General features: G+C 47.4%; 1 protein-coding gene across 1 annotated transcript in view; it reads right to left on the bottom strand.

The window, feature by feature from the left end:
* tmem8b (transmembrane protein 8B) overlaps positions 1-13,662 on the bottom strand; it is a 354,968-nt gene that overhangs the window by 276,257 nt on the left and 65,049 nt on the right. The window contains exons 2-3 of the mRNA XM_070877086.1: positions 6,926-7,115; positions 303-510 (exon numbers count right to left, since the gene is read on the bottom strand). Of these exons, the coding sequence (XP_070733187.1) occupies positions 303-510; positions 6,926-7,115 (398 nt within the window). The remainder of the gene's footprint in view (positions 1-302; positions 511-6,925; positions 7,116-13,662) is intronic.

The raw sequence follows: 13,662 nt of genomic DNA, 5'->3' as shown, positions 1-13,662 counted from the left end.
AGAGTAGCAAGAGATGTTAACCCCAGTGTCCAATGTTTATTCCTCAATCAACATGACAAAAACAGATGATCTGATCATTATCACATTGCTGTGTGCGGAAGCTTGCTGTGCGCAAATTGGCTGCCGCGTTTCCTACATTGCAACAGTGACTACACTTCAAAAATATTTCATTGGCTGTAAAGCATTTTGAGACATCCCGTGTTGGTGAAAGATGCTATATAAATGCAAGTCTTTCTTTTATATAAATACACATGCGTTCATTCTATTGCAACTATCCATGACACCTTGGCTGTCGGGCTCACCTTGACTGAAATTTTCCCTTTTTCCTTCGGTAAGTGAGCAGCAAGAAACCAGTCTCCTGGAAGTGGACTGGTGATGTTAAACACCCCCGTTGTACGGTTTGGTAGAGTCCACGTCAGTGTTACTGCGAACAACCCCGGCACTATGGTGTCTGTCGGGAACCGGTTGTGGAGAGGGTTAATAACCGGTGGAGCCCCGGATCTGAAATACCTGGTGGAGATGAGGAGAGAAGCAAGAGTTAGGAGTAAAAATAATTATAACTTGCCTTTATATAGCGCCTTTAACGTAGTAAAAGGTCCAAAGGCGCTTTAGAGGGGCGTAATCAGACAGAAATTGACTCCGAGCCACATAAGGAGAAATTGCGGCAGATAACCAAAAGCTTGGTCAAAGAGGTCGGTGTTAAGGAACACCTTAAGGGAGGAGAGAGGGGCAGAGAGGCGGGGAAGGTTTAGGGAGGGAATTCCAGAGCTTGGGGCCTTGGCAGCTGAAGGCATGGCCACCAATGGTGGAGCGATTAAAATCGGGGATGCTCAAGAGGGTCGAATTAGAGAAGCGCAGAGATCTCGGAGTGTTGTGGGGATGGAGGAGATTGCAGAGGTGGGAGGGGTGGGGCCATGGAGGGATTTGAAAACAAGGATGAGAATTTTAAAACTGAGGCGTTGCCGGATTGGGCGGCCACTGTGGGTCAGTGGGCACAGGGTCATTGAGTAGAAAATCTGGAAGCGGCGAGGGAGTTTTGAGAAATGAAGATGACAAGAATGGACCTGACGGCGGAATGGAAAAGGAAGGTATTACAAAAAAACTAAGGTCACTGTAAAGAAAGAAAGTAAAGGGGAAGAGAGAAGAAAATAATGAAGAAGAGAAAGTAAAGGGGAAGAGAGAATGTAACGGAGAACTGAGTGAAGACAATGAAAGGGAACACCGAGGCGGTTTAGAGACCATTGCACCATTAAAGCGCATAGCCCAAAAGGAGGCCATTTGTCCCATTGTGTCTGTGCCAACTCTTTGCCAGAGAAATCCAAATCCCCTGGGCCCAGTTTCTCCCCATTGCCCCTGTACCTTACTCTGCTTCAAATGTTTATCCAATTTTCCCTTTAAAGGTACAATGACCACTGCTTCCACCACACTCTGGAGCAAAACATTCCATGCTCCATCACCCCTCCGCGTAGAGACATTTCTCCTTTGCTTATTTTTTTATTTATTATTTATTTTATTTATATTTTTATTCATTCACGGGATGTGGGCGTCGCTGGTAAGGCCAGCATTTATTGCCCAACCCAAACTGCCCTTGAGAAGGTGGTGGTGAGCCCTCTTCTTGAACCGCTGCAGTCCGTGTGGTGAAGGTGCTCCCACGGCGCTGTTAGGGAGGGAGTTCTGCAATTTTGAGCCAGCGACGATGAAGGAATGGCGATATATGACCAAGTCGGGATGGTGTGTGACTTGGAGGGGAACTTGCAGGTGGTGGTGTTCCCATGCGTCTGCTGCCCTTGACCTTCTAGGTGGTCGATATAATGTATGCACCTGTGAGTATGCTCACAGGTTTGTAGAGCTGTTGCACTGTGAGTGGCTTAGCCAGTCACATGATGTTCACAAGACTCAATAAAACCCCAGCCAGTTGGATCTAGGTCAACCACAATGAGGTATGCAGTTGTGAGCCTAGTGGATGAACTGCTAATGTGTAGTGTGATTGTTAAAGTTTTGTTAATAAATCAACTAGTTCTGAATAGCAATGTGTTGCTATAAATTCTTAAGCAAAGAACCCATGAAGCAAATACATTACAGTAGAGGTAGTGGGTTTGTGAGGTGCTGTCTTGATCTTTTTCCTCACCCTTTAGTGACACTTTTTAAATTGATGATCCCTTGTCACTGATTCCCCAACCAGAGGAAACTGTCTATTCAGTCTATCAAAGCCCTTCTTAATTTAAAAAACCTCTTATTAAATCTCCTCTGCTCCAATGGAAATAGACCTGGTATCTCAAGTCTCTCCTCATAATTAGTTTCCCATCCCTGGTATCACCCTGGTGAATCTACGCTGCACACTCTCTGTGGCTTTAATGTCCTTTATGTAATGGGTCACCCACAGTGCTCTAACTGTGGTCTAACCAATGCTTTGTACAAACTTATCATTACTTCCTTACTCTAGTTCTCTATGCCCCAATTTAAAAAAAACAAAATGCTGTTGGCCTTTTTATTCATTCACGGGATGTCGCTAGTAGGGCTTTTGTCTACCTGCACCCACTCTCAGGGAATTATATATTTGAACTCTGAGATCACTCTGATCATCCACAACCTTTGCGTTGAGTGTACTCATCCATAGCTTGTTTTTCCTCCCAACATGTATTGCCTCCGACTTCTCCACATTGATTTGCACCTTCCACCAGTCTGCCCGTTTCATCAACCTGTCCTGACATCTCTCGCTGTACTCCTCACTGTTGGCCGAACCTCCTACGTTTGTGTCACCGGCAACTTTTGGGAATAAAGCAGGATCCATCACTGACCCCTGGGGCACACCACTTCCCACTCCTTCTCCAATCTGACCATAGGAACAGGAGGAGGCCAATCAGCCCCTCGAGCCTGTTCCGCTACTCGATTAGATCATTACTGATCTGAATCTCAACTCCATTTACCCGCCTTGGTTCCATATCACCTTCATACACTTAGCCAACAAAAATCTACCGGTCTCAGTCTGGAACATTTCTATTGGCCCCCCAGCATCCACAACCTTTTGGGGAGAGAATTCCCGATTTCCACTCCCCTTTGTGTGAAAAGTGGTTCCTGATTTCACTCCTGAATGGCCTACCTCTAGTTTTAAGATTATGTCTGCTTGTTTTGGATTCTCCACACCACAGGAAAAAGTTCCTCTGTATCACGGGAATCGAATATGGCCAATTAACCCCCGGGACTAGTTCCGATCACCTGGATGGGTCGGAGAGGAATTTTCCCAGATTTTTTTTCCCCAAATTGGTCTGGGTTTTTATCTGTTTTTTTTGCCTCTCCCAGGAGATCACATGCTCCAGTTAGGATGGAGTGTAGATTGTTTCGGTGCAAGAGGTGTCGCAGTTGTGTGAGGCGGACTGGTCGGGCCGGGTGCTCTTTACCTTTCCGCCATTGTTCTTTGTTCACAGGTTTATATGTAACCTTCAGGGCTGCTGACTGAGGGCCGTGCGGCTCTTTATCGGCCGGTGCAGACACGATGGGCCGGAATGGCCTCCTTCTGTGTTGTAGATTTCTATGTTTCTATATTTCTATCTACCTTATCGAATTCCTTTGTCATTAAACACCTCAATGAGATCACACCTAAAGCAAGACCCAGTAACCCTAAACAACTGCCGATCCATGCTGCTATATTTCCTCTGGTATTATCCACCTACTGTTATTTGCAACAAACTTTTTGTGAGACACCTTATCGAACACCTTCTGAAAGTTCATAGATGCCACATCTACTGCATTCCTCTATCTATTCAATCAGATCAAAACACTGTATAAATCTATCAAACTACTTGTCTTTAACAAATCTGTGTTTGTTGTTCATAGAATCATACAGCACAGAAAGAGGCCATTCGGCCTATCGTGCCTGTACCGCCTCTTTGAAAGAGCGATCCAATTACTCCCACTCCCTGCTCCTACCCCATAGCCTTGCAATTTATTTCCTTTTCAAGTATTTATCCAATTCCCTTTTGGACTTACCATTGAATCTGCTCCCACCGCCCTTTCAGGCAGCGTGTTCCAGGTCATAAAAATTAGTTGCATTAAATAAAAATTCCTCAGTGTTAGGTGGGGCATTTTGGTCGGAAGAATAAGGAGACCACATACTGCTTGGAAAGTAAGAGTCTCAATGGGGTCGAGGAGCCGAGGTGTCGAGTGGGTACACATTCACAAATCATGAAAAGTAGCAAATACTGCGGAAATCTGAAACATCAACAGAAAATGCTGGGAACACTCAGCAGGTCAGGCATCATCGTGTGGCCTGACCTGCTAAGTATTTCCAGCATTTTCTGCTTATATTAAACGTAGCAATGCAGGTTAACAAGGTCATAGAAAATGCAAACAAAGCACAGGCATTCATTTTTCGATGAACAGAATTGAAAAGCAGAGAAATTATGCTGAACTTGTACAGAGCCTTGGTTAACCCACACTTGGAGTACTATCACAAATAGGATACACAGGCACTGGAGAAGGTGCAAAAGCAATTTGCAAGTGAGGTATCAGAACAGAGAGGTTACACCGGGATAGACTGAACAGGCTGGGGCTCGATTCTCTGGAAAAGAGAAGGCTGAGATCATTATCATTACGAAGGGATTTGATAGGGTAGACGTAATGAAGATGTTTTCACTTGTGGGGGGAGACCAAGAGTAGGGGGCCATAAATATAAGATTGTACATTAATGATTTAGACAAGGGGATTAAATGTAGTATCTCCAAATTTGCGGATGACACTAAGTTGGGTGGCAGTGTGAGCTTCGAGGTGGATGCTATGAGGCTGCAGAGTGACTTGGATAGGTTAGGTGAGTGGGCAAATGCATGGCAGATGAAGTATAATGTGGATAAATGTGAGGTTATCCACTTTGGTGGTAAAAACAGAGAGACAGACTATTATCTGAATGGTGACAGATTAGGAAAAGGGGAGGTGCAACGAGACCTGGGTGTCATGGTACATCAGTCATTGAAGGTTGGCATGCAGGTACAGCAGGCGGTTAAGAAAGCAAATGGCATGTTGGCCTTCATAGCGAGGGGATTTGAGTACAGGGGCAGGGAGGTGTTACTACAGTTGTACAGGGCCTTGGTGAGGCCACACCTGGAGTATTGTGTACAGTTTTGGTCTCCTAACTTGAGGAAGGACATTCTTGCTATTGAGGGAGTGCAGCGAAGGTTCACCAGACTGATTCCCGGGATGGCGGGACTGACATATCAAGAAAGACTGGATCAACTGGGCTTGTATTCACTGGAGTTCAGAAGAATGAGAGGGGACCTCATAGAAACGTTTAAAATTCTGATGGATTTCGACAGGTTAGATGCAGGAAGAATGTTCCCAATGTTGGGGAAGTCCAGAACCAGGGGTCACAGTCTAAGGATAAGGGGTAAACCATTTAGGACCGAGATGAGGAGAAACTTCTTCACCCGGAGAGTGGTGAACCTGTGGAATTCTCTACCACAGAAAGTTGTTGAGGCCAATTCACTAAATATATTCAAAAAGGAGTTAGATGTAGTCCTTACTACTCGGGGGATCAAGGGCTATGGCGAGAAAGCAGGAATGGGGTACTGAAGTTGCATGTTCAGCCATGAACTCATTGAATGGCGGTGCAGGCTTGAAGTGCCGAATGGGCTACTCCTGCACCTATTTTCTATGTTTCTATGTCTATATTTCTATAGTCACTAATAAATTCAATAGGGAATTCAGAAGAAACGTTTTCACTCAGAGAGTGGTGAGAACGTGGAACTCGAGGTGAATAGTGTCAGCTGAGTCAGAAGGTCGTGGATTCAGGTCCCACTCCAGGGACTTGAGCACAAAAAAATTCCAGGCTAACACTCCAGTGCAGTGCTGAGGGAGTGCTGCACTGTCGGAGGTGCTGTCTTTGGGACGCGACATTAAACTAAGGCTCCATCTGCTCTCTCAGGTGGACGTAAAAGATCCCATGGCACTATTTTGAAGAAGAGCAGGGGAGTTATCCCCGGTGTCCTGGCCAATATTTATCCCTCAATCAACATAACAAAAGAACAGATGATCTGGTCATTGTCACATTGCTGTTGGTGGGAGCTTGCTGTGCGCAAATTGGCTGCTGCGTTTACCACATTGCAAGAGTGACTACACTCCAGAAGCACTTCATTGGCTGTAAAGCGCTTTGAGATGTCCAGTGGTTATGAAAGGCACTATATGAATCCAAATCTTTCTTTTCTTTCTTAGTATAGATCGATTTAAAGGGAAGCTAGATAAACACATGAGGGAGAAAGGAATAGACGGAAATGCTGGTGGGGTGAGATGAAGAGGGGTGGGTGTCGGCTCATGTGGAGCATAATGATCTGAATGGTCTGTTTCTGTGCTGTAAAATTCTATGCAGTTCTTTTATAAAGGCTACATCCAATTTATTCCATGCGCATTGGTAACTGCTCCTTATGAACTTCCTGTGCCCCCACATCCCCCCCACCCTCCACCCAGCCCCCAGACCCCCCCCGCACTGCCACCATCCCATCTCCCCCCGCCTCCACCTTCCACCCAGCCCCCAACCCCCAAACCCCACCCGCACTGCCACCTTCCCATCTCCCCCCCGCCTCCACCTTCCACCCAGCTCCCAACCCCCAAAACCCCCCCCCCCGCACTGTCACCTTCCCATCTCCCCCTCGCCCTCACCTTCCACCCAGCCCTCAACACCCCCGCACTGCCACCATCCCATCTCCCCCTCGCCCCCACCTTCCACCCAGCCCTCAACACCCCCGCACCACCCCTGACACATCCCCCCCCCAGTCCCCAACACCAGCTCCCCCCCCTGCACCGCTACCTTCCAATCTCCACCCCCTCCCCATTCCCCACCCTCTACCCAACCCACCGCACCGCCCCTGACACACCGCCCCCCCCCCCCCGCACCCCTGGTCTCACCCCACAGGTGCAGCTCTGCCCCCGAACTACTCACACGGTGATGTCTCGGTCCGGGCAGCTGTCTCCGAAGCTGCCTCCTTGCTCCTTGAAGGTGATGAGGTTCCAGACGGCCACCACCGTGTCCTCGGGCACGTGGAAGTGAAAGAGCTCGGCGCTGGCGAAGGACGTGAAGGCGTTGAGCTTGCGGGGCGTCCTGGTGAAGTAGTCGGTGACAAAGAGGCACTCTGGGAAAGAGAGAGAGGCAGAGGGGACAATGGTGAGTGGCGGCCCGTGCGATGCTAGCGGGAGGCTCCTGCCCTAGCGAGCGATGTGCTAGTGTTGGCCACTCGGCCTGTCATACCCACACTGGCTCCTTGCTGCCACATTTCATTTACGCCCCACCCTCGGTGGCCAAGTTCACGGACCCCCGTCATCATTTGAATTCGCTGAGATTGAGTGGGGAAGTGGGCTTCATGGTGGGGAGGTGCTGAGCTCAGTCTGAGCAAGGCCTTCCACCCATCTTAGGCCCTCCCAGTGCCGGCAAAATGGAAGCAGACAAACTGCGCACAGCAAGATCGCACAAAAAAATACAGCAGTGGTACAAATCACAAGATAATCTGCTTGTTTTTTTTTTGTCAAATGAAATTTCCCATAGAAGAAGAGTCAACAATCAGGGGAGGCATGATTTAAATTAATTGGTAGGAGGTTTAGAGGGGATTTGAGAGAGGGGAGGGTTGAAGCTGGCTGTGAAGGGGGGAAAAGGGGTTCATGGTGGGGCCTGAGCTCAAGGCCTTTCACCCACCTTATGTCCTCCCAGTACTTTTCTTTTTAAACTGCCTACACTGCTTTGGTAAAATGGAAACAGCCAGATCCCACAAAAAAACCCAGCAGTGCCACAAATCACTAGATGATCTGTGAAATAACATGTCACGTAGAAGAGGGGACAACAACCAGGGGACAGACATAGATTTAAAGTAATTTTGTAGGAGGTTTAGAGGGGCTCTGAGGGAGAATGTATTTTTACCCAGAGGGTTGTGGGGGTCTGGAACTCACTGCCTGAAAGGGTAAATGAGGCAGAAACCTTCATCACATTTAAAAAGTACTTGGATGTGCACCCGAGTCCTCGGATTGGGGGATGGCCCTATAAGGAGAGATTGAGTCGACTAGGCCGATATTCTCTCGAGTTTGGAAGGTGGGGCCTGAAATTCAGTACCGCTGGAAAGCTGGTGCTCTCCCCACCTTTTTGTGGCCATTAGCGGCAAAAGATTTTCGTGGCTGGGCCACCCCATATTCAACTCCAAAAGTGGCAAAATGGGTTCCAGCGCTAATGAACCCTTCCAAAGTGGATTTTTCAGCGGTGTGGCTGTCTTAATTTGAGCGTTATGACCACTGAGAAATTCAGCATGCAGGTAAGGGTTTCTATTGAGCCAGCTGCTCCCTGGCCTTTTTGGGTTTTGCAGCAAGGAGGGGAGGAAGGAGTTTGGAAGGAATTTAGAAGGATGGCTGCAAGGAGAGCCAACAGGTTCACTGATATGGAGCTGGAGACACTGATGGGTGGTGTGGAGGACAGAAGAAGAGGCAACGGATGCTGGGTCAGCTGCCATTTTCAAGACTGGGCGCACTAGATATTTTAACTTCTTCCCTCCCAGGGCCTTAGCAATGTTATAGGCAGGGCCTCAGAGCCATCCCTTGTGTCCAGCAGTGTTCGAGTGCAAATAGAGTGACATACGTCATGTGACATACGTCATGTGACATATTACCACCTTCATTTGCATGGCATCATAATATGCCTTCCCATTTGTGGGCAAGAGCATTATGTGCCTGAAATTTCTGAGAGCAACACAAACTTGGCTCCAGCTAGGCAGAATTACATCCTCATATTTCCATTTCAATGGATCTGCAGTCCACAGAGATACATGGCTTTCTCAGTGGTCTGATCTTGTCGATGCTATACTCAAATTTCACCCAAAAACACCCCAACAGCAAAGAACAAGAATGATCTACACGCTAGAGCACAAAATGCAACCATTAGCAATATGTGAGTGACGAGAGTGCTTTAATAGAAAATGTATATCCAACTGATTGGCTAATGGTTTGTGAGGGATCTTCTGCAGTCATATTTCATCTCAAATGCTGCTATTTATGTTGCAGAGTGGCTTTAACAAAGTCAGCATGCTAGCATTCTGTACTCTCACAATAGCCCTGTATTCAGCTCCGCTGGGCAGGCCACATCGTTCGCATTCCAGACACGTAACTCCCAAAGCGAGCGCTCTACTCGGAACTCCTTCACGGCAAATGAGCCCAAGGAGAGCAGAGGAAACGTTACAGGGACACCCTCAAAGCCTCCCTGAAAAAGTGCAACATCCCCACTGACACCTGGAAGTTCCTGGCCAAAGACCGCCCTAAGTGGAGGAAGTGCATAGAAATATAGGAACATAGAAAATAGGTGCAGGAGTAGGCCATTCGGCCCTTCAAGCTTGCACCACCTTTCGATAAGATCATGGTTGATCATTCCCTCAGTACCCCTTTCCTGCTTTCTCTCCATACCCCTTGATCCCCTTAGCCGTAAGGGCCATATCGAACTCCCTCTTGAATATATCCAATGAACTGGCATCAACAACTCTCTGCGGCAGGGAATTCCACAGGTTAACAACTCTCTGAGTGAAGAAGTTTCTCCTCATCTCAGTCCTAAATGGCTACCCCTTATCCTAAGACTGTGTCCCCTGGTTCTGGACTTCCCCAACATCTGGAACAATCTACCCGAATATAACCTGTCCCTTCCCGTCAGAATCTTGTATCTTTCGATGAGATCCCCTCTCATCCTTCTAAACTCCAGTGTATAAAGGCCCAGTCGATCCAGTCTCTCTTCATATGTCAGTCCAGCCATCCCAGGAATCAGTCTGGTGAACCTTCGCTGCACTCCCTCAATAGCAAGAACGTCCTTCCTCAGATTAGGAGACCAAAACTGAACACAATATTCCAGGTGAGGCCTCACCAAGGCCCTGTACAACTGCAGTAAGACCTCCCTGCTCCTATACTCAAATCCCCTAGCTATGAAGGCCAACATACCATTTGCCTTCTTCACTGCCTGCTGTACTTGTATGCCAACTTTCAATGACTGATGAACCATGACACCCAGGTCTCGTTGCACCTCCCCTTTTCCTAATCTGCCACCACTCAGATAATATTCTGTCTTCGCGTTTTTGCCCCCAAAGTGGATAACCTCACATTTATCCACATTATACTGCATCTGCCATGCATTTGCCCACTCACGTAACCTGTCCAAGTCATCCTGCAGCCTCTTAGCGTCCCCTTCACAGCTCACACCGTCACCCAGTTTAGTGTCATCCGCAAACTTGGAGATATTACACTCAATTCCTTCATCCAAATCATTGATGTATATTGTAAAGAGCTGGGGTCCCAGCACTGAGCCCTGCGGCACTCCACTAGTCACTGCCTGCCATTCTGAAAAGGACCCGTTTATCCCGACTCTCTGCTTCCTGTCTGCCAACCAGTGCTCTATCCACGTCAGTGTATTACCCCCCAATACCATGTGCTTTGATTTTGCACACCAATCTCTTGTGTGGGACCTTGTCAAAAGCCTTTTGAAAGTCCAAATACACCACATCCACTGGTTCTCCCTTGTCCACTCTGCTAGTTACATCTTCAAAAAATTCCAGAAGATTTGTCATGCATGATTTCCCCTTCATAAATCCATGCTGACTTGGACCGATCCTGTCACTGCTTTCCAAATGCGTTGCTATTTCATCCTTAATGATTGATTCCAACATTTTCCCCACTACTGATGTCAGGCTAACCGGTCGATAATTACCCGCTTTCTCTCTCCCACTCTTTTTAAAAAGTGGTGTTACATTAGCTACCCTCCAGTCCATAGGAACTGATCCCGAGTCGATAGACTGTTGGAAAATGATCACCAATGCATCCACTATTTCTAGGGCCACTTCCTTAAGTACTCTGGGATGCAGACTATCAGGCCCCGGGGATTTATTGGCTTTCATCCCATCAATATCCCTAACACAATTTCCCGCCTAATAAGGATATCCTTCAGTTCCTCCTTCTCACTAGACCCTCGGACCCCTAGTATTTCCGGAAGGTTATTTGTGTCTTTCTTCGTGAAGACAGAACCAAAGTATTTGTTCAATTGGTCTGCCATTTCTTTCTTCCCCATTATAAATTCACCTGAATCCAACTGCAAGGGACCTACGTTTGTCTTCACTCATCTTTTTCTCTTCACATATCTATAGAAGCTATTGCAGTCAGTTTTATATTCCCGGCAAGCTTCTTCTCGTACTCTATTATCCCCCTCTTAATTAAACCCTTTGTCCTCTTCTGCTGAATTGTAAATTTCTCCAAGTCCTCAAGTTTGCTGCTTTTCCTGGCCAATTTATATGCCTCTTCCTTGGATTTAACACTATCCTTAATTTCCCTTGTTAGCCACAGTTGAGCCACCTTCCCCGTTTTATTCTTATTCCAGACAGGGATGTACAATTGATGAAGTTCATCCATGTGATCTTTAAATGTTTGCCATTGCCTATCCACCATCAACCCTTTAAGTATCATTTGCCAGTCTATTGTAGCCAAATGCCTCAAACCATCGCAGTTACCTTTCCTTAAGTTCAGGACCCCAGTTTCTGAATTAACTGTGTCACTCTCCATCCTAATAAAGAATTCTACCATGTTATGGTCACTTTTCCCCAAGGGGTCTCGCACAACAAGATTGCTAATTAGTCCTTTCTCATTGCACATCACCCTGTCTAGGATGGCCAGCTCCCTGGTTGGTTCCTCGACATATTGGTCTGGAAAACCATCCCAAATACACTCCAGGAAATCCTCCTCCACTGCATTGCTACCAGTTTGGTTAGCACAATCAATATGTAGATTAAAGTCACCCATGATAACTGCTGTACCTTTATTGCATGCATCCCTAATTTCTTGTTTGATGCTGTCCCCAACCTTACTACTACTGTTTGGTGGTCTGTACACAACTCCCACTCGCGTTTTCTGCCTCTTGGTATTCCGCAGCTCCACCCATACCGATTCCACATTATCCAAGCTAATGTCCTTCCTTATTATTGCATTAATTTCCTCTTTAACCGCGAGGGCACTGAGCACCTCGAGTCTCAGCGCTGAGAGCATGCAGAAAAAAAGCGCAGGCAGCAGAAAGAGATGTGGCAAGCCAGTCCCACCCTCCCTTACCCTCAATGACTATCTGTCCCACCTGTGACAGGGAATGTGGTTCTCGAATTGGACTGTACAGTCACATAAGCACTAATTTTAAGAGTGGAAGCAAGTCTTCCTCGATTCCGAGGGACTGCCTGTGATGACGATGATGTACTGCAACATTTTGTGATATAACTATATTGTTTACAGCTCACTCATTCATTGAGAGAACTTTGTAACTTTCCTCCTCTCTATAGCTCGTTACACATGTGGCCCTCAAGGGCAGTCTCTCACATAGTGGAAGTCTGGGACTCACTCCTTCAAGATGCAAACAGACCCGATCGCGGCAAATCTCCAGCGGTTTGTGCACTGACTGGAAAATCCCGCAGGGGGCACTGCCGGGAAAAATCTTACCTTTTTATCCCTGAATATCACTGTCGTGGCCGCTTTTGAGCAGCCCGCACGCTGCTCAGTTCACCGCTGCAAACCTTCCTTTACCGTAGCTCCACCCCGCCGTTTCCGGCGGAAGTGCGCACCGCCGTAACCACCGCCCCCCCCCGCCCGCCGAGCTGAATGTGGCTCAGGGAGGGAAAAACAACCGATCACGGCAGCCGTTCGATTTTTCCGATCGGTTGCCTAAACCCCGCGGTAACTGTCCCGTTAGGGACAGTGAATTTCGGCCCCGTGATCTCATTGAAACATACAAAATTCTTACAGGGCTTGACAGGGTAGATACAGGGAGGATGTTTCCTTTGGCTGGGGAGTCTAGAACCAGGGGTCACAGTCTCAGAATAAGGGGTCGGCCATTTAGGACTGAGATGAGGAGAAACCTCTTCACTCAGAGGGTGGTGAACCTTTGGAATTCTCTATCCCAGAGGGCTGTGGAGGCTCAGTCATTGAGTATATTCAAGACAGAGCTCGATAGATTTTCAGAATATTAAGGGAATCAAGGATTATGGGGCACTTCAGGAAAGTGGAGTTGAGGTCGAAGATCAGCCATGATCCTATTGAATGGCGGAGCAGGCTCGAGGGGTCAAGTGGCTTACTCCTGCTCCTAATTATTATTTTTCTTATTTTAAACGTTAGATGGTGTTGGTGATAGAATGCGCTGAGTGCGAGAAGTTCGCCCCACATGGTGATGGGATACCGGATCACACCGGTGAGCCCTCGTGGAGCAAGTGTTCATGGCTGGGCTCCCCGAGCTTAGCTAAACTCTGTGACACTTGCTTTACCTGACACCTATCATAGACTCATGGAGCACAGAAGGAGGCCAATCGGATCATCATGCCTGTGCCGACTCTTTGAAAGAGCTATCCAATTAGTCCCACTCCCTGCAATTTCCCATTGCCCTGCAAATTTTTCCTTTTCAAAAGTTTCATGGGAGCTTTACTAACCCCATGCTGTACCTGCCCTGTGAGTGTGTGATGGGGACAGTGTAGAAGGAGCTTTACTCTTTATCTAACCCGTGCTGTATCTGCCCTGGGAGTGTTTGATGGGACAGTGTAGAGGGAGCTTTACTCTGTATCTAACCCGTGCTATACCTGCCCTGGGAGTGTTTGATGGGACAGTGTAGAGGGAGCTTTACTCTGTATATAACCCGTGCTGTTCCTG

The sequence above is a fragment of the Pristiophorus japonicus genome, chromosome 1 (genome assembly GCF_044704955.1).
Source record: "Pristiophorus japonicus isolate sPriJap1 chromosome 1, sPriJap1.hap1, whole genome shotgun sequence".
NCBI classification, from domain to species: Eukaryota; Metazoa; Chordata; class Chondrichthyes; family Pristiophoridae; genus Pristiophorus; species Pristiophorus japonicus.
The sequence above is the reverse complement of the archived record's forward strand: the minus strand, read 5'-3'. Positions and strand labels throughout refer to the sequence as shown.